Here is a 21593-nt window from a genome sequence, read left to right as displayed (position 1 = left end):
AATTGTGGTCCCCACCTCACAGCACTCTCAGTGTGTTTGAACCACTCCAAATTTTATGTTCTGGGTAAGTCACTAATTTACAGAATTTGATTTTTCCGTGAACCCTTACTTTATAAGAGCTAGCTGCAGTCAGCTTTAATCAAGCTGTCTCCCTTATAACTGAAAATATGTAGAATTTGCCTTTCCAAGTAAAGATTATAACATTAAATTCATGTACTGAGTGTGCATCAGTATTTATGTTTTGTGATTTAATAGGTACACAAATACATAACATGAATACAAACAAATTTGGAGCTTTTTTGTAATGAATATAAGCTGTTTATCCAACTTTAAAAACCTTAACTACCATTGATTGCCACACAATAGTTCATGTGCTAAGTTTCCAAACAATTTCTTAAATGTGGTCATTTAAGTTACCATAAGTATTCCCTTTGAACACTCAGAATTTAAAAGCTAAGAATTTTTCATCTTCTCTTTGAGATAGAATTGTACATATGTGTCCTCATTGTCCACAGCTCTCTATTTTGGTTCAGTTTCTGTGATATTCAGCAAGATGTCATTTAGATTCCTATGTGTTTTTTTCTTTTAGTAGAGAGCTTGAGTCAGAAAAAAAGAAAAAACAGGTTTAACAAGTTCGCTATGCTTTTTAAATACATGGTTTTGAAAACCAACTTCTGCATCATCAATAATAATTTTCTATTATATCAGGTTGTACCAGTGTACTCACAGTAGAATGAACAATCAAGGGTTATACATATGTACTCATTACTTTTTTTAGAAGCTAAAATACTGTTCCCATTATAGAAGTAATACATCTAAGAATATTATTCAGCCATAAAAAGTAATGAAGTACTAATACATGCTACAACATGGATGAGCTTAAAAAACATTATGTTACATAAAAGAAGACCAAAGGCTATATGTATGGTTCCATTTATAAGAAACGTCTAGAATAGGAAAATCCATAGAGACGAAAATAAATTAATGGTTTCCAGACCTAGAGGGAGGAAGGAATGGGAATGACTGCTAATGTGGCACAAGGTTTCTTTTAGGGATGATGAAAATGTTCAAGAATTATACAGTGGGAATAGTTGTATAACTTCATGAATACAAAAAAAAAAAAAACCTCTGAATTGCACACTTTAAAAGGGCGTTTTTTATGGCATGTGAATTTGATCTCAGTTTACAAAAAAAAACAGGTAATATTGGAGTTCCCTAGTGGCTCATCCGGTTAAGGATCCAGTGTTGTCACTGCCATGGCTCTGGTTACTACTGTGGCATGGGTTCAATCCCTAGCCAGTTAACTTCTGCATGCCTAGAGCACTGCCAAGAAAAAAATATGTATATATATTTTCACTGTAGACGATTTGGAAACTAAAGGAAAGTAGAAAAAAATGACAAGTTATAGTCCCATTGTCCAGGAGTAATCACTGTTATCTGTTCCGTGTACTTCCTTCAAATTTATTTTCCATGTATTGTTGTTGCAGGAGGAAGAGATTGGTGTTGTTTCCTTTTAGATGACAGAAACCCAGTTATTATATTTTATGTATTCATGGAAAAAATAAAAATCATTATTAAAAAAAATTTATGTATTCACACACTAATATCCGCCCATCTGCCCTCCAAAGAAAAGGGCAGGTTCCCAAGGAAGTTGCACTTCTTTGGCTGAAGCAAATCCAAGTGAGAGAAGCAGAGAGCAGTGACCAGCCCTAGGAGAGGGGATGAAATAGCACGTGAAGGGAAAGATGTCGGGTTCAGAGAGGCAGAAAGACAGATCTGAGCAGTTGCCATGAGAGGCAGAACTCTTCAGGGAAACATTCCAAAGAGACTCTTTCAGAGTTTTGCTGCAAGATGCCTGATACATTATGTAAACCACAGCTCTCTATTCTTAAATACCCATATTGTTTGCATGGTTTTTTAAAAGTCACATTTTTGTTTCTTTTAGATGTGTCCCTGTACTAAGATGGTACTTCGAGTGAGAGAATGAGGAGCCCCAGGTTCAAGTTACACGTATTTGTTTATTCTGCATAGTTTTCATCAACTACATTTCAGATTACTAGCCTGCACTTTCCCCTTAATAGTGGAACATTAGTGTTTCTCTATATTATTGCAAACACAGTGTAAATGTACTTTTAATTAATGATAATCTTAATAGATTATGCCTTTTGTGTTCCCTTGATGGCTGGATTGTATAATGATTAAAATATTTTGCAAGCATTACCTAATTTCATCTTCCCAACAGGCTGTTGAAGGAGTTGATTATCCCCAGTTTACAGATAAGGAAATAGAGGCTTAGAGTGATTAAGTAATTTGCCCAGGATCCCATACAACTACCTTAATTAATTATCCTGTCACTCTCATGGATTTAGGTGGTTTTCATTTTTTCTTATTTTTAATAAGGATATGATAAATATATTTACTTTTAAAACATCTTCCATTTATAGCCATTTCCTTAGATGGGTATTTTTAAAATTTGCAAGTAGTTGAGTTTTTTGGTTGCTTTCATAAAACCTTTCTTCTTTTTAATTTATTTCTTTGTGGCTAGAGAGTTTGGGTGACATAACTTATGTTCTGGGGGATATTTGTCCTTATGGTTGGTCCACATATAGTCAACTTTTATAAACGTGCCAAGAACCCTTGAAAGCAAAGCAGTCTCTTACAGGTTTTTTAAAATCTAGGTTATCTATTAACTCAATCATACTTTTTATGCTATTTAGGCTTTTCATGTGTTGTTTTTCATTTTTGCTTTCTTTCCCCCCCGCCTCCACCTTTTTATGGCCACACTTGTGGTATATAGAAGTTCCCAGGCCAGGGGTCAAACTGGAGTTGCAGCTGCAGGTATGTGCCACATCCACAGCAACGCCATATCCGAGCCATGTCTGCAACATACCCCGCAGCTCACAGCAATGCCAAATTGCTAACCCACTGAGAGAGGCTACGGATCCTCGTGGATCCTAGTCAAGTCTAGTATCTGACTTGAGCCACCATGGGAAGTCCCTCATTTTTGTTTTCTTAATCTGATGGCAAATCTGATTTTTCAATCTGATGTGTCAGTTATTTGCCTGAATTTCTCCTTACAGAATTGGTCTTCGTTTTTATTACATGACTTATGGTCTATGAAGGTTCGTTATTACTGCTATGATTGTATTATGAATTGCCCCTTATTTTAACCTTCTAATTATCTTTTATGAATCATTTTTCCATATAAATTTGAAACCAAAATCTGAATAACTGTAGGCTGGTCTTCTATTCTCAGTTGGTTTTGGTTTCCACAGTTCTTTAAAACCAAAATGCCCATTTTTAAAAATTTTTTTAACTTTTAATTATCTCAGGGTGTTTTGGCAAGTATGTTAAATAGTTTAATTCCTTAAAGATGTTTGATTTTTTTGCCCAGAGTGTTTGATATCTAAAAATAATTTTATGTTGCCCTCACATCAGTATTCATTTGACCAGATTCAGAAACTTGTCACTATGTCCTTTTTCTTTGAAGGTTCTGTATGTGTTTTTCCACTGTGTGAAAATACCCTGTTAGCGAAGTGTATGGTCATCCTTAGTATTATTTCTTGATAGAAATGCTTTTGGCCATTAGTTTTAGAAGATGATTTGCTAAAACACAGATAGGATTATTATACAATTATTTTTGGCTGAAAAATGTATAGATTTGCAATCTTCTTCTTCTCCTCCTCCTTCCCACCCAGTACATCCTCTTTTTAGTATTGGGAAAGTTTTGTTCTAGTAAGCCATGCTCGGCAACCTCGCTTCTTCAAAAGCCCTGCTATCTAGAGGATTGCTTTTCAACAGTTAGCCTCTTTATCTAATATCTTCAGTTACATCCTTTTCAGATGGCCTTCCTTCTATATTTAGAATTTCTCATGTTTGGCCTCTGCCTCACTAATTCATTTTACCACATTGTCAAGGCTGCTATTGACTGTTGCCAGTGTGGTTTGAATTTGGCTGTCTTGTTTTTCATGTATACGTGGGCTTTACTTATCTTACCCTACTGCCTACTTAGAGCCTCATCTACTGTTAGTTTATATACCTGCATTATCTTTTGCATGAGCAAGTTCATGGATTGGATTTTTTTTAATTTTCCCTCTGCTGTTTCTTATAGCCTATCTATTTTAGTAGAAGACCTTTCCTCTATGTCTTTAGGTGACTGCGTGTCCTTTTCTGTGTCAGGGTTTTTAATAGACCGTATGTTGAATGATCCCTGTTTACTTCGTCTGTGTAGAAAAGGTTTTATGCTGGCCTAGGATTGACATATATTTATTCCAAATGCTTGGATAACCCTAGGTTCATCAGAGACAAAGGCACATCTAGAGAGACCCAGGAACCCACCCATTCCCCAGTGGACCAGCAAAGCTGCTCAGTTTGGTCAGGTTGAGAGAACTTTGGAGGGTGAGTTAAGGACAATGGTGAGGAATGTCACCACTGAAGCTATGCCAGCCTTCTACCTTAGGGATTGTGCCCCCCTCAGCCCGCCACCTCTTGCATCAACCTCACAAGATCAGTGTCTTCTGTTTGCAGTGTCAAAACTGAAACAACCTGGTTGAGCAGGCTGAAGGAAGCAAAAATGAAACAGTATCTCTCCCAATGCTCAGTGCTGTCTACCTAGCTCATCCTTGGTTGGTGCGATGCAGGGAGTACTCCTTGCCTATGGCAGTGTGCCAGTTTCACAGTGGCTTTCCAGTGGCTCTGTAGTTTCCTCTTTCCACCCTTAGCCCAGTCAGTCCAGCTACCTCACCCCAGACCACAGGCATCTGTGGCAAATAGCATCCAGATTCCCTCCAGGCCAACTCTTTGCCCTATTGAAATGGGCAGTCTTTAGTGAAACTTTCCATTTGGTTCCATGGAAGCAAATTGGATAGAGACCAGTCCAGTCTCTGGTACATGGTGACACCTTATTACTAGTTTCTGGTTCTGTTTTGGAATCTCTTATCTGTACAGAATAAAGTTAATTTCAGCGAGATGGGAGTGGAAGAGAATCCGAGGTTTCTGTTCTTTCATTGCTGACTTGCCTTGAAGTCCAGCAAATTGCCTTTTGGGATGTGGCTCTTTTAGGTAAAGATTGAACTTCTTCCAGGCTCACTTTCATATCAAGTATAAACATTTCTCCCTCTATAGTGGCTACACCTGCCCTCTTTGTCTCCTCCTTTTCCAGCCAAACAGTGACTCACCAGAAAGTGTTGGGAGTCCCTTGAATTAGGATGTCAGAGTCTAAAAGTGGATGAGAACTCTATGGAGACCCTTCCATAGAAATATTCTTAAGACTCATAAACTGGCTCTAAACACTAGAGTACAGTGCAAACTCCACCCCTTTATTTTTCTAAATCAAATCCAGCCCTAAGCCACTCCTGTCTGCCTGTATCAGGGCTCCTCCCTGCCCCCTCTGCCCTCCTGTTTGGGGGAGTAGCCTGGACCTTGGTCCTTTGTGGTTCCCATGGTTACTGATACTCTTCCTGCTGGGGCGCCATGGCTGGTGGTGCCATCTGTCGGAGGCTGCTCTCGTGATGGGCCACACAGATGTCCCTCAACATGTTCCTCTCACAGACTGCCTGCTGCTTTTGAGGCCACAGGTTCATGATCAGTCCCAAGAGACAGCCAAGTGTGAGGTCTTGGTCAGCTCCAGGAGGATGGTTTCCTAAGGAAGATGGAGTAGCTGTACTTTTCAATGCAATTGAATGAATATTTATTGAAGGCCAGGCATATAGGTGAGGCACCATGAAAAGATGTGGTTTTAAAAATGAATAACAGTCTTCATTGTCAAAAATGCATAATCTTTATGGAGTGGAAGCAAGATACATAAAAGCATAATTGTCAGTATTACGAGTTGGAATTCAGTCAATACCATGGGAGACAGTATAAAGGGAGTATGTGCTAAGTGGATCTCCTTCCAAAATGAACTTGAATCTGTCTGCTTTGCTCCATCTCTGCTTCCCTATTCCCAGCCACCGTCCTCTCCCTCCTGAGGCACTTAGAAGCCACCTTACTGGGCCTTCTACCCCTGCTCATAAGCCCCACAGCCATCTCAATGATACCGTGATACTTTTAAAAAGCGAATCAAGGAGTTTCCACTGTGTCGAGGATCCAGCATTGCCTCGGCTGTGGCGTAGGTTGCAGCTGTGGCTCAAATTCAACCCCTGGCCCGGGGACTTCCATATATCAGGGGGGTATCCAAAAAAATAGAAAGAAAAAAAAATTTTTTAACAAAATAAAAAGCAAACCAGAACCTGTTACTTCTCTGCCTAAAACTCTTCAGTGATGAATCACTGCATAGAGAATAAAAAGCCAAACTCCTGACAGTGGCCTAAAAGGCTGGATGTGATCTGGCCCCAGCCTGCTCTGCAGCCTTCCCTCTCCCCAATCCCCTCCACCTGAGCTTTTCCCACCCGTTTCCTTTCCCATCTCACAACAGGCCCTGCTCATTCTTCAGGGAGCAAGAAAATGCTCCTGATGGAGCCCCCCCCCCCCCCCGCCCTCAGCCATCATTTTCTCTCATAACACCTTTCGTTTGTTCTCCAGGAGCTTTTCCAGTGTGTGATGATGTCCCCCTGTGGGATTGCCTCGCCCCACCTGAGAGGTCCATGAGGGCAAGCACCACACCTGACCTATCACTGCCATCCACCTGCAGGCCTGGCACCCACTCAGTGCTCAGCCTCTACTTCTTTAGAACTAAGAAGCCTGAGTCCTAAAGGTAGAAAACCATTTCAGCAGGTGGATCAGGGGCAAGCAGAAAAGGCATTTGAGCAGAAATAGTGGCGTAATCAACACTGTCAAAGGAGAGGATCCATGGCATCTTTGTAGCCAAAAGTAGATCAGGAACGTCACACACATGTTTACCTGGGCTGGTTTTGAAACCCTGTCCTGGAATGTTTATGCCTCTTTTAAACTGTTTTCCATGTTGTTTGTTTTTCAATTGAGATGCCCTTTATTAAGTGAACAGATAGAAGAGGAATTTCTATCCCTGCCCACCCACTGACTGAATTTTTAAAAGTGAGAGAATATGATCTGCTGTAGGTCTTCACCTGGCTCTGCTAAGGAGAATGAGTGAATGTTTTAAAAAAACTGCCTCTGTATTGTTTATATTCCTGGACATCTCCGCAGTATTCTTTCTGTTACTTAATCTCTTTTCTGTTTTGATCAAAACTTTCCATTGAAAAAATATTGTTGATTTGAGTGATGAAAGGCAGTTTTATCCTGGAGGTATATTTTGGTGAAGTTTTTGATTTAAGGAAGCCCAGCCCAGCCCAGCCCTGCCCGTCTCTTCCACAGGTCTGCACCCATTCTCCAGGCCAGCTAGGATGTTTATATAACACGGAAGGCAGCTCCTGCCTAACTCGGTCTGGTGATTAAGAGCTCAGGGTAATGAAATCTGCACAGTTGAAACTTGGCCGTTGGCTAGAGTTATTATGCAACTCTGAACATTTCCCTTTTGTTTCTGCCAATAATAGAAGATTCTCAGTTTTTTCTTGCAGAGCTAAGTCTTCAAAGACACCAAAATTTGTTCCACCAGTATTTTTAATGACCAAGTTAAATTATGTCTTCAAGTTCAGAGTATATGTTTTTCTAAAGGACAGGAGAATTTTGTGGCAGGGCAGTAGCACTGTTCAAACAGCTGAATGGAGCTTCAAGTACAAAGGCCCCTCTATGGGGCCTTAGATTTCTGCCTTTAAGCAGACTCTCACTATGCCTTGATTGCAATAGCAAATATAGCAAGAGACACCGCAAAAGTGATGGTAAGAGGTGGCATATTCTGGTGGTGCGGAGATGCAGAGCAATTAGGAGGTGCCTAGTGAAGCATCTGTAACAAATGGTGAAATTTCCCTGCCCACCCTGCCTAATATCTGACTTTCTGATGTTGCAAGAGACTTGTCCCCTTACCTGAATTCAAAGAATGGCCCTATATTATTGTGCACCTGGAACGGTCAGGAATATCGAGTTTCTGTTTTGTTTTGGGGGTTTGGGGTTTTTATTGGGGGAGGGGTGTTCTTATGGCCACACGTGAGGCATTTGGAAGGTCCCGGACGAGGGATTGAATCCCAGCCACAGCTGCAACCTACACCACAGCTGTGAAATTAGATTCTTAACCCACTATACCACAGTGGGAACTCCAGAAATAGCTAGAGTTTTATAAGCCACAGTGGCCCTGAATTTTTGAATTACAGGGGCAAGATTCTGAAGGTCATTTAGCTGTCCTGTGATTGAGGAAGTGAATATGCTTGATGCTTCCTGAGAACCTTTTCTTAAAGAAGTATAGGACACCGCAAAGGCCATCATCTCAAGGACTGAAGGTGGGGGTGGGGTACCACCTTGGGAAAGAAAATGATATGAAGAGGAGGCTAGGGCAGCTAAGGTCATGTTAGGCTCCATCAGTCTTTTGCCCTTGGTTGGTCCTCAGTATTACAAGGATACTGAGGACCTATGGACCAGCGTGAGTAGACAGAGCTTTATAGAACAGGGACATTGTCTACTCATATATTCCAAGCATTTCAGTATATACTAGTACCCCAGAAACACTTGATGATTCATTAAGTGCACAAGACGGGCACTTTGAAGTTATAGCCACAGGAAAAAAAAACTGAAAGTTCACAAACCACCATTTAATAATTTGCTGACATAAGAAAAAATGAGTTCCCATCATCGCTCATCAGTAGACAACCCAACTAGTATCCATGAGGATGCGGGTTCTATCCCTGGCCTCACTCAGTGGGTTAAGGATCCGGCATTGCCACGAGCTGTAGTTCAGATCCCGACTTGCTATGGCTGCGGTTGTAGGCCGGCAGCTGCATCTCTGATTCAACCCCTAGCCTGGGAACTAACAAATGCCACGGGTGCAGCCCTAAAAAGACCCCCGCCCCCAAAAAAATGAGTGAAAGAAAGAGAGATGAAGAGAAAGAGTATTTATATTTTCAATTTCTTCTCCTAAAACCATTTCTTTGTAGAGAGGAGAAGGTAATTGACTCTCTAGGGAGGTGGGGCAATTAGGAAAGTTTTTTACAAGAGGTAATATCTGAGTAAGATTTTAAGGAATGAATAGAATTTGGCAGGCAGATGAGGAATGGTGGAGGGTTGGCAGACGGAATGGTATGTGTAAAGGCACTGAGGTGGCAAACGATGTTTAGAATTTGGGAAGCCAATTTGTGTGGCTGCAGCATGCTGTGTTTGTTTCCTGTTGCTGCTAACCAATTACCAAAAATTAAATGCCTTAAACTGACAGATTTATTGTCCTAGAGTTCTGAGGTCAAAAGTCTGAAATGGGTCTCCAGGCTGAAATCAAGGTGTTGGCAGGCTGTGTTCCTGCTGGAGGCTCTAGGGGGGAATCTGTTTCCTTATCTCTTCCAGCCACCAGAAATGACCTGCATTTCTGGGGGGGAGAGCTCTTCCCTTCATCATCAAAGTCTATCTTCATATTTCTCTCTGACTCTGACTGTCTGCCTCTTTCTTCCACATGTAAAAAGGATCCTTGTGATTGTATTGGGCCAGATAATCCAGGATAATCTCCTTCTAGTAAGGTCAGCTGATTAGCAACCTTAATTTCATCTGCTCTCTTAATTCCCCCATGCCATGTAACAGAACACAAGTCCCAGAGATTAGAACATGGATATCTTTGCGGGACTATTGTTCTGCCTACTACGCAAGCAGTACAAGAAGTTGAGGGTGATTGTGTAGAGAAAAGTTGGCATGATTCGTTAACCCTAAGTAGAAAAGATCATCCAAGGGGAGCCTATAATTTGATTTTTTTTTAATGGAGTAATCAAGGAGATTTTCCTAAGGTATAATGGGTATGTTTCAGCTAACCATTGCCGTGTAACAAACCACCCCAAATCTTGATGGCTTATAATAGTTTGTTATTTCTGACAATTCTGTAGGTTGGTTTCCTCAGCTGGTCTCACCTGGGTTCACTCCTAAAATGACATTCAGCTGGAGGTTGGTTGGTCTAGAAGCTCCAAGATGGCACCACATTATGTGGCATTTGGTGATGGACATCAGCTAGACCACCTCAGTTTTTCTCACTGACTCCTCATCTGTGGGATGTGTCTTAGATGATGGCCTTGAGACATTGTTGCAACAGCATGAAGGTAGAGCTGCAGGAGCTGTGGAGTCCTCGATTCTGAAACTTACACAGCATCACATTCGCCAAATTCCTTTGGGCTGAGCCAGAAAGTCACTCACCTTCGAGAGGAAGGGAAATAGATTCCACCCCTTGATGAGAGCTGCTACTGTGGCCATATTTCACCTAGCACAGGCTGTAAAGACAGGCGTTTTCGCTCTGAGAGTCAGATTTTGAAATAGGAGATTTCAGAGGCAAAATGTTTCCAGATGACAATATCCAACGCTTAGCCAAAAGGTCTCAGTGGCTCAGGTGGAGTGTGGTGAACATCACTGGTACTGAAGAGGTGAAGAATCTGTGGGGCTCAGGTGTGGGAAGCATCTTCCCGTGGACACAAGACTGAGTTGTTTGTGGATGTGGAGGAGGGACAGTAGATGACAGTAGTGATGGCATGGGGCAGATATGGAATAACCAAGCCAGGTGGGGTAACTTGATAGCCAGAGAGCATGACCACACTGTTCTAAGTCAGCCTTGTGGAGGGTTGGCACCAGTACTCAGAGGGACATCCACCCTGCAAACCTCACCCTGTCCTTCACTTCCCAACTTCCACTGTCTTGTTCACTTACCAGTTTTTTTTTTTAATTGCAGTATAGTTGATTTACAATGTTGTTGCTTTCAGATGTACAGCAAAGCGATTCTATTATATATATATATATATCATACATGTTACATATGTGTTATATATATGAAATATATGTTATATATATATATGTTGTGTATATATGAATATCTATGTTCTTTTTCAGATTATCTTCCATTATAGGTTATTATGAGATATTGAATATAGTTCCCTGAGCTGTACAGTAGGTCCTTGCTGTTTATTTTACATGTAGTAGTGTATATTTGTTAATCCCAAACTCCTAATTTATCCCTCTACATCCATTTCTCTTTTGGTAACCATAAGATTGTTTTCTATTTCTGTGAATCTATTTCTGTTTTATAAATAAGTTCCTTTGTGCCATTTTTTTAGATTCCACATATAAGTGATATCATGATATTTGTCTCTCTGTCTGACTTACCTCATTTACTATGATAATCTCTAGTCCATCCATGTTGCTGCAAATGGCATTATTTCATTCTTTTCTGTGGCTGAGTAATACTCTAGAGTGCATGTCTCTGTGTGTGTGTGTGTGTGTACACACACAGACCACATCTTCTTTATCCATTCACTTGTTGATGGAATTTAGGTTGCTTCCATGTCTTGGCTATTGTGAATAGTGCTGCTATGAACATTGGGATGCATGTATGCTTTCAAATTCAAGAGTTTTCATCTTTTCCTGATATAGGCCCAGGAGTGGGATTGCTGGATAATGTTGCAACTCTGTTTTTAGTTTTTTAAAGAATCTCCATACTGTTCTCCATAGGGGATGTACCAATTTACATTCCCCTGCAATAGTATAGGAGATTTCCCTTTTCTCCACACCCTCTCCAGCATTTATTATTTATAAACTTTTTGATGATGGCCATTCTGACTGGTATGAAGTGATACATCGTTGTAATTTTTATTTGATTTTCTTGAGTAATTAATGATGTTGAACATTTTTTTTCATGTGCCTGTTGGCCATCTGTATGTCTTCTTTGGAGAAATGTCTGTTTAGGTCTTCTGCCCATTTTTTTGATTGAGTTGTTTTTGTTTTGTTTTATTAAGCTATATGAGTTGTTTGTATACTTGGAAAATTAAGCCCTTGTCACATCATTTGTGAATATATTCTCCCATTCTTTAGGTTATCTTTTCATTTTGTTTATAGTTTCATTTGCTGTGAGAAAGCTTATGTGTTTGATTAGGTTCCATTTGTTTATTTTTGCTTTTATTTCTTTTGCCTTGGGAGACTTACATAAGAAAACATTGCTATGATTCATGTCGGAGAATGTTTCACCTATGTTCTCTTCTACAGTTTTTATGGTGTCATGTCTTACATTTAAATTCTTTAGTCATTTTGAGTTTATTTTTGTGTGTGATGTGAGGGTGTATTCTAACTTCACTCATTCACATGCAGCTGTCCAGTTTTCCCAACACCAATTGATGAAGAGACTCTTTTCTCCAAAGTATATTATTGCCTCTTTTGTTGAAGATTAATTGACTATAGGTATATAGATTTATTTCTAGCCTCTCTATTCTGTTCCTTTGATCCATATCTATGTTTTTGTGTCAATACCATGCTGTATTGATTATTTTAGCTTTGTAGTATTATCTAAAATCTGGGATGGTTGTACCCCCTGCTTTGCTCTTTTTCCTCATGATTGCTTTGGCAATTCCGGGTCTTTCGTGGTTCTATATAGGTTTTGAGATTAGTTGTTCTTAGTTCTGTGAATGATGTCATGTGTAATTTGATAAAGATTGTATTAAATCTGTGGATTGCTTTGGGTAGTATGGCCATTTTAACATTATTAATTCTTCCAATCCAAGAGCATTGAATATCTTTCCACTTCTTTGAATCATCTTTAGTTTCTTTAGTAATGCTTTAAGGTTCTCAGCATGCAAGTCTTTCACCTCCTTGGTCAGGTTTATTCCTAGTTTTTTGTTTTTGGGTTTTTTTTTTTTTTTTTTTTTTTTTTGGACGTGACTTTTGGTTGTTTGTTTTGGGGTTTTGCTATGTTTTTCCTCTTTTTTTTTTTTTTTTTTGTCTTTTGTCTTTTTAGGGCCACACCCATGGCATATGGAGGTTCCCAGGCTAGGAGTGCAATCAGAGCTATAGCTGCTGGCTACAGCCACAGCCATAGCCACAACAACACAGGATCCGAGCTGCATCTGCAACCTACACCACAGCTAACAGCAACGCCAGATCCTTAACCCACTGAGCAAGGCCAGGGATCAAACCCACAATTTCATGGTTATTAGTCAGGTTCATTAACCACTGCACAATTTCATGGTTACTAGTCAGGTTCATTAACCACTGAGCCACTACAGGAACCCCTGTTTTTCTTCTTTTTTGGCCTCCCTGTGGCATATGGAGTTCCCAGGCCAGGGATCAGATCCAAGCCACTTGCAACCTATACACAGCTATGGCAACACAAGATCTTTTAACCCACTTTGCCAGGCTAGGGATCAAACCTGCATTCTGGTGCTGCAGATACACCACCAATCCTATTGCACCACAGATGGAACTTCTGGACATGATTTTTAAAGGGATTGTTTTTGTACTTTGTCTTTCTGACATTTTATCGTTAGTATAAAGAAACGCTACAGATTTCTATATGTTAATCTCTTATCCTGCTACTTTGCTAAATTCATTTATCAATTCTAATAATATTTATTCAGGTGGCATCTTTAGGGTTTTCTATATGGAATATCTTGTTATCTACATATCATGACAGTTTTACTTCTTCCCTTCCAATTTGGATACCTTTTTTTTGTCTTTTGTCCTTTTAGGGCTGCAGCCATGGCATATGGAGGTTCCCAGGCTAGGGGTCTAATCAGAGCTGTAGCTGCCAGCCTACACCACAGCCACAGCAATGCCAGATTCAAGCCGCATCTGCAACCTACACCACAGCTCATGGCAATGCCGGATTCTTATCCCACAGAGCAGCAAGACCAGGGATCAAACCTACAACCTCATGGTTCCTAGTTGGATTGTTTCTGCTGCGCCACAACGGGAACTCCTGGATACCTTTTATTTCTTTTTCTTGTCTGATTGCTGTGGCTAAGACTTCTAATACTATGTTAAGTAGAAGTGATGAGAGTGAGCATCCTTATCTTATTCCAGATTTTAGCAAGAAGGCTGTCAGCTTTTCACCATTGAGTATTATGTTGGCTATGAGTTCACTGTAAATAACATAGCTTTTATTATATTATTATATTGAGATATGTTCCCTCTGTACCCACTTTGCTGAGAGTTTATACCATAAGTAGATGTTGAATTTTATAAAATGCTTTTTCTGCATCTGTTGAGATGACCATGTGTTTTTTATCTTTTGTTTGTTTGTTAATAGAGCATATCACATTTATTTTTGCATATTTTGAACCATCCTTTTGACCCTGGGATGTATCTAACTTAAGCATGGTGTATGATTCTTTTTACGTGTTGTTGGATTCAGTTTGTTAATGTTTTGTTGATAATGTTTGTATCTATATTCATCAAGGATATTGCCCTGTAGTTTTCTTTTTTTAGTAGTGCCTTTGGTTTTGGTATCAGAGTGATGGTGGCTTCATAGAATGGCTTTGGGAGTATTGGAAGAGTTTGAGAAGGATTGATATAAGTTCTTTGTTCATTTGGTAGAATTCCCCAGTAAGGCCGTCTGATTCTGGATTTTTGTTTGCAAGAATTTTTTTTCTTTGTTTTGTTTTTTTGTTTGTTTGTTACAGTAGCAGACTCTCTGGAGTTCCTGTCATGGCTCAGTGGTTAATGAATCCGACTAGGAACCATGAGGTTGTGGGTTTGATTCCTGGCCTCGCTCAGTGGGTTAAGGATCCGGCATTGCCATAAACTGTGATATAGGTTGCAGACACAGCTCGGATCCCGCATTGCTGTGGCTCTGGCATAGGCTGACGGCTCTGATTAGACCTCTAGCCTGGGAACCTCCATATGCCATGGGTGCTACCCTAGAAAAGACAAAAAAAATAAAAATTAAAAATAAAAGTAATAGATTCTCACTTCTAGTAATTGGTCTGTTCAGATTATCTATATATTCTTGATTCAGTTTAATGGGCTGTATATTTCTAGAAACTTGTCCATTTCTTCTAGGTTGTTTGATTTGTTGGCATATAACTTTTTATAATATTTGCTTGTGGTTTTTTGTCTTTCTGCAGTATTGGTTGTTATTTCTTCTCTTTCATTTCTTATTTTGTTTATCACTTGCCTGTTTTTAAATCAACTTACCACTTCTGACTTCCAAAGAAAATGCAGATAGATTCTTCAGGTAGCATTTTAACTATCAGCATCCATGTACTGAAGATTCAGTCAACATACAAAGTTCAGGTCGGTTGTTTTGTTTTTTGTTTTTTGTTTTTTGTTTTTTTTTTGTTTTTTTTTTGTCTTTTTGCCATTTCTTGGGCCGCTCCCATGGCATATGGAGGTTCCCAGGCTAGGGGTCGAATTGGAGCTGTAGCTGCCAGCCTACGCCAGAGTCACAGCAACGCGGGATCCAAGCCGCATCTGCGACCTACACCACAGCTCATGGCAATGCCGGATCGTTAACCCACAGAGCAAGGGCAGGGATCGAACCTGCAACCTCATGGTTCCTAGTCAGATTCGTTAACCACTGCGCCACAACGGGAACTCCTCAGGTCGGTTTTGAGTTAGAAGATTACAGAGATGCCATAGCATCAGGTAATGCTGATACTGGTCAGTTAACCAGTATAAGTTCTTCCTAGTTTTTATTTGCCTTTTAGACCTTCCTTTTCTCTTCAGATATGAATCTAAGGGCAAAAGGATATCTGCATAAATCAGCAGAATTTATGGTGGTGAAATTTATTAACAGTGTAAATGAATAATATTTACTACTCTCTTTCCAGGTAAATAAAAATCAGAAACCAGATTGTCATTATCCAGATGGTCCTAAGAGCTCATTCAACCATATGAGTGCTAGATATGAATAAATTTGAGCCCATAACAAGAAAAGGAGGATAAAATTGCATATTTTTATAATTATACCATCATACGATGTTTATTCGTTTATGTGTAACAGATGAATAATGGATTTACAATACAAGAATGCATGAGTTTACATCCTTGGTTGTGACTTCATCCTCTTTTTTAATTATTATTATAGTTTCTTTCCAATGTTATGCCAGTTTCTACTGTACAGCAGAGTGACTCAGTCATACATATATATACATTCTTTACATTCTTTTTTTTTTCTTTTTTTATGGCTGCACCTGCAGCATATGAAAGTTCCCAGGCTAGGGGCCAAATCAGAGCTGCAGCTGCCTGTATACACCCCAGCCACAGCCACACAGGATCCAAGCCACATGAGCAACCTATGCTGCAACTTGTGGCAATGCCAGATCCTTAATCCACTGAGTGAGGCCAGGGATTGAACTCACATCCTCATAGACACTATGTTGGGTTCTTAACCCACTAAGCCACAATGGGAACTCCCATTCTTTTTTTATATTATTTTCCATCATGGTTTATTCCTGGAGATTGGGTAGTTCCCTGTGCTATACAGTAGGATCCTATTGTTTATCCATTCTAAATGGAGTAGTTTGCATCTACCACCCTAAACTCCTAGTCTCTCCCAATCATCCCTCTCTCCCCCTTGGCAACCACAAGTCTGTTCTCTGTGTATGTGAGTATGTCTTTATACTCTTAAAGTCCTTTTTAGATTCCCATGAAATAAATTTCCACCCAAAAGGAAAGATTTGGAGCCTCAGATTTTGAAATTCCAGCAAACTCTTCCTGGAAGTTCCCCATGTTGAGTGAGTGATACGGGCTGTGAGGACTTAATTCTGCCTGCTTCTCACTTCCCTTACACATTGGCCCCTTTGTACAGGGCTCAGTACCTTTGGCAGTCACTTCGGTTTTGAGCAGATTGCTAGAGATTAGAGGACCAGCGGATGTTATTCTCACCTCTGACACAGAAATTCTTTTTAGGACTGTGCATGAGATGCGCCTATAAATAAGTAATGATACTTTTTTGTAATCACAGCCTTAACATAAAACTAGAAGAGCTTTTGTCCCCCTCAAAGCCATCTTCTGTAAAAGGTACACAGTGGTTCCACCAGTACTGCCATGATTTAAATTATGTGGGGGACCCTTCTTTGGGGGCTGCCATCAGAACAAGTTTGCAAGCCAATGAGGGAACCAATTTTTTAGGTTTTGTGTCATGTGTAAATTTTTACTAAATCTAAACATTCTCCCAAATTTTAGGGACTGGCTCTCTTTGACTTTTATCTATCAAAAATTAAATAAAATAAAAGTCACTCAAAAGAGTAAAGTTTGAATCTCACTTAGGACATTCAAAATAATATACTTCAGGTTCCAGAGTTGTGAGGCTTCAAATGGAAACTGATTTGTTGTTGTTGTTGTTGTTGTTTTCTGACACAGGCTACCCCATGATAATATCACCAGAATCTTGTAAAAACACTGTTATTAAGTGTTACCATTTTTATTCTAGAGTCTAGAAATGCCCCATAAAAATATTTTTAACCTACCTTTCCAACTCTATTATTCTCCAGTTAACGCTGACCTCCTCTTCTCCCCGTCCCCACCCAGAACTTTTTCTGCTTTCTTTGCATCAGGTCAGCTTTGCTCTGTCTTGTGTTGTTCTTCCATTTCAATGAGTTACCCTTTAATTGCTCTACTAAAATGTATCCTTTTTATAGATTTTTATGATTATTATGTTTAGGATTTTGTATCTAATTCTGGACCTCCTCCTGTTTCAATTTTGTTGTCATCTGAAAGAATTCATTTCAGCATGAAATGATAATTTTTGAAGCCATCAGTGTGTTGGATACTGCACTGCAGACTGAAAATATCAGTTCACCTAATTCTCACAACATTCAGAAATGGATACTATAATTCTCCTTTAACAGATAAGGAAGCTGAGGCTCAAATAGAGCAGATACCTGGCCCAAAGTCAAAGAAATGACTAGAATGTGGAGATAGCAGGATTCAAACTCTCATCCACTTAAGTTTTCCCAACTCAGACTATGCTGTTTGGGGCCGGATAATTCTTTGTTGTGGGGGCTGCCCTGTACATTGTAGTATGTTTAGCAGCATCCCTGGCCTCTGCATTCCTGAAGCCAGGAGCACTCCCTCACCCCATTGAGACAACCAAAAAATGTCTCCAAACATTGCCAGATGTTCTAGGGCTGGTACCTAAGAACCACTGATCTAATGCCAAACTCAGGCTTTTTTGCTACATTGTACTATTTTATAAGGAACTTATAAAACCATAGAATTTGAAGGCTAGATTTTAAAGAGGTTGATTTTTGGTGTCAGCACAGTCGGCTAATCATTAGAAGTGGAGATTTTTAAAGATTTTCTTTTCCCACTGAAGACCTTCAAGATGAGCATTCGCGAGGTGGGGGGCAGGTATCTGTCTATTTTAAGCCTCTCCCCAGTGCAGGGTCAGATCTAACCTCACCACACATCTGTTCCTTTAATTACTCCACTCCTTTCCTGCCAAATAATTCTCCAGCCTGGGCTTTACTACCTCCTGTGATGGTGTTATCCATGCTCATGCGGTCCTAACAGTGCAAAAGCTTTCTTCTTCACATTCTTCTTTAGATCTCTCCCTGTTTACCCTTAATCTCATATAATCCAAGTCAAATCAATTGAATGAAACAAACACATATTGAGTCCCAACTATGTATTAGGTCCTACTCTGAACAGTTTCGATTTTCTTTCTTTCTTTCTACAATGGCTGTTAAGACCATTATGTACCTTTGTTTAAAAAAATGACCCTCTAGGAGTTCCCTGGTGGCCTAGTGGTTAAGCATCTGGCATTGTCACTGCTGTGGCATGGGTCTGATCCCTGGCCCAGGAACTTCCACATACCATAGGTACAGCCAAAAACAATGACAACAAAAACCATGCTTTTGGATTTACTTCAAAATGTTGAAAATAATAATACATTGCTTTTTTTAAAAAAATGACCAGTTTTCTCAGTTTAACAACAGACTTCCTCAAAAGAACATTCACAGTGCATTAAAACTTTGGAATCTTGCCTCACCACCCATCCAGCTGCTGCCAGGAAGCAGTCTGCTCTATAGTTTGTGGAGGTTCCTGTCCTGAGGAAGCAGTGCTGCCTGCAGCTTTTCATCATGATAGTTTAGAACCTACAGGAAACTGCTTTTGAATGAGAGAAGCTGGTTCCTTGGAAGACTGGAGTGGACACTAGTATTGCAAAGTCTGCCCATGCCTCAGTGTGTAAGGTTAACACTGCGAGTGCCCAGTCTCTTTCGCCGGGCAGCACAAGCAGCTTGTGAGCTAGGAATGTGTGCCAGGAGACTGGCCGGGGTGGATCTCCAGTAGGCAGGTTGTGTTTAGAGAAAACCCAGGAGAAAATAACACGTTAACCGGAATAAACCATTTAGGGGTCAAAATAACAATCTGCTGTTTTTGTGCTTGTGAGAGATATAAAAAGAAAAGCTGAGTTCCAGTTAGGCTCAGTACGAACTTGCAAACTTCTGGCATATGCTTGGGCACCTCTGGACCAGGGAGAACCACCTGAACCCCTCCCATCTTTGACGGTTCTGGAAAGCCCTGGTGTCTTTAACGCGGTGTCCTCCCTTCTTCTAGAGTTTTATAAATGGACACTGACATGGATTACGAAAGACCCAACGTTGAAACCATCAAGTGCGTGGTCGTGGGAGACAACGCAGTGGGGAAGACGCGCTTGATCTGTGCCAGAGCCTGTAATACAACACTGACGCAGTACCAGCTGCTAGCCACCCACGTACCCACCGTGTGGGCCATTGACCAGTATCGGGTCTGCCAGGAGGTAAGAAGTACCCTGTTTCTTTGGAATCCCAAGACACATCATTGCTCTTGCCGGTACGATTTTTTTTTTAAGTGGGGGAGGCGGTTAATGTGTACCTTCAAAACAAAACGCACCTTTCTAATACCACAAGGGAAAACAAAAGCAACATCCAGACTCGGAATGTGGCTGAGGTATCCTGAGTGAGGGTTTGATCACGTGATTTCCAGGCAGAGAAGCAGGACTTGCGCTCAGTCCTGTTAGTAGGGAAGAGAAAGCGAAATGCCGGAGAGTCTGGTGGGCATTGAGGGGTGATGACCCGGAAATCCCTCCCCGCAGGGAGCCTCTGATTGACAGTAGTCATGGCCACTTCGTCTTTCTCCTGCAGGTCTTGGAGCGTTCCCGGGATGTCGTTGATGAAGTGAGCGTTTCTCTCAGGCTTTGGGATACGTTTGGCGATCATCATAAAGACAGGCGTTTTGCATATGGCAGGTAAACCAAGACTAGTGCAGCTCAGTTCAGCTTGAGTTCAGTTTCCTTTCCCAAACCCGTCTCTGCTTCACGAATCAACAAAAACCACATCCTATGGTCTTGAAATGTGTCAAGTTCTGCACTGTGTCTAAGAAAAGGAAAAAAAAACCAGAATGGTGTTTCTTGATGTCTAGAACAGCAGTTTGCATTGCCACTTGGTTCCTCCCAGGAAGTGCTTTACTTAAAACAAACAGTGCTGGTTAAACTGGATGTTTGCTGGTGTGGGATTCTGTTGTGCCCTCTATCCTTGGGCTGCTTTGATTGCTGTTTTCCTGAATAACACTTTATTTGCCTTCTGCTAGGATTTTTTTTTTTTTTTTAGCACTTGGCCATCCCACTTCAGAAGGTCCCTTTGGTCTTTTCATGACCATATTACCAGAGCCTGATGTTACTTGCTTTGGGCTCTGTTGTCTGCAAAGTCTGTTATTTTTATTTGAAGGTCATTTTTAAGAAGGAAGAAAAATATCTCTGCAGTCCTTCATAAGGCACATTTCCAAAATGAACTGAGGCATTAATGTCTATTTTTTCATTAAAAAAAAAAGGAGGAGGGGAAAACCCAGTGAAGGGAAGATAAGGACATTAATATAAATGGGAACATGGTCAAAGTACCCTAAAAGATTTAGCACTTCTTGTCACCAAAACTCCGTCAGGGTCTCTATGACTCCAGCTGTTTTCACATCTCTCTCAGGGAAGTTCCTGTGCAGTGCAGTGGAGTAAAAATTCAGGGTTGCCATAACCCCAGATGTGGTTAAGTCCCTGGCCCAGGAACCTCCACATGCCGTGGATGCAGCCCCCCCAAAATAAGTTTAAAAAAGAAGTCTCTCCTGGTTGAATATAACTATCAAAATCCAGATAAGGAGGAGATTTCCTTACCACTTAATTGCAAATTAACGCATTTCCTTTTAAGTTTAGAATTTAGGTCTTTGTCAACATCCAGCATCTTGTTACCTCACAGGACTGGGTTACTGAGATATTCCAAACCATGAGGTACTCCTTGGTATTGAGATAAATGTTTCTGAAAGTACCCCTCTTGCTTCAAACCAGTAACTCTCTTAAGCTTCTGAACAGACCTTTGTTGGCATTGATTCAAGTGGTCTAAAATAGTGGATAAGCCGCTGAAAGGGTTTGCCCTAGTCCTGAGAGGTAGTTCACCTTCGCACACTGAAAGACTCTTGCACTTTAGTCCATTTTGTCCAGAGGGGTTTTGGAAAGAGGCTTATGGAAGCCAAAATTAATTTTACTATCCCCTTGGTAACAAGGACTTTTGAACTTAATATCCAGCATCATAGATGCTTTTCTTCTCCTTGAATTTCCTGGGTTTCTTTCTTTCCTTTCCATGATGGTCTTGATTCTCATCTTAGGTGCCATTTTGGTTTTTTCTGCTCTCTCTTTATTATGCACGTACAAAAATAATAATGAATGAATCTGCTTGCAAGTACTAGGCAGTCAGATTTGTAATTCCTGTGGGTTTTAAGAAAACATAATAAAATGGTGATTTTAACCAAGGATAAACACAGTCGGTTTCAAAGGACTGTGTGAACCCCAACTTCTAGAAAGGTGTGGTGAATAAAGATGAGCTGACCGAGAT

General features: G+C 40.4%; 2 protein-coding genes across 11 annotated transcripts in view; one reads left to right on the top strand and one right to left on the bottom strand.

The window, feature by feature from the left end:
• CDK1 (cyclin dependent kinase 1) overlaps positions 1 to 21593 on the bottom strand; it is a 158734-nt gene that overhangs the window by 4509 nt on the left and 132632 nt on the right. The window contains exon 9 of one of the 3 annotated variants that reach the window (XR_014825567.1): positions 15671 to 21466. The exons of 1 other annotated variant lie outside the window; for it this stretch is intronic. The gene's annotated coding sequence lies outside the window, so the exon portion shown is untranslated. Of the gene's footprint in view, positions 1 to 15670; positions 21467 to 21593 lie in introns of those variants that run through there. One more of the 3 variants, XR_014825566.1, reaches the window with a different exon arrangement.
• RHOBTB1 (Rho related BTB domain containing 1) overlaps positions 1 to 21593 on the top strand; it is a 138453-nt gene that overhangs the window by 77013 nt on the left and 39847 nt on the right. For 6 of the 8 annotated variants that reach the window (XM_021073598.2, XM_084997023.1, XM_021073600.2 and 3 more), the window contains 2 exons: positions 19297 to 19498; positions 19863 to 19966. In XM_021073598.2, coding sequence (XP_020929257.1) covers positions 19307 to 19498; positions 19863 to 19966 — 296 coding nt within the window. In that variant the 5' untranslated portion in view covers positions 19297 to 19306. Of the gene's footprint in view, positions 1 to 1945; positions 1998 to 19296; positions 19499 to 19862; positions 19967 to 21593 lie in introns of those variants that run through there. The other 2 variants (XM_084997024.1, XM_084997025.1) reach the window with 2 other exon arrangements.

Source organism: Sus scrofa, chromosome 14 (genome assembly GCF_054392235.1).
Source record: "Sus scrofa isolate SSC_HxYL_T2T_F1_AM1 chromosome 14, Sscrofa_HxYL_maternal_Yorkshire_Landrace_v2.0, whole genome shotgun sequence".
Lineage (NCBI taxonomy): Eukaryota > Metazoa > Chordata > Mammalia > Artiodactyla > Suidae > Sus > Sus scrofa.
Note: the sequence above shows the minus strand (reverse complement) of the source record. Positions and strands in the feature narration are given on the sequence as shown.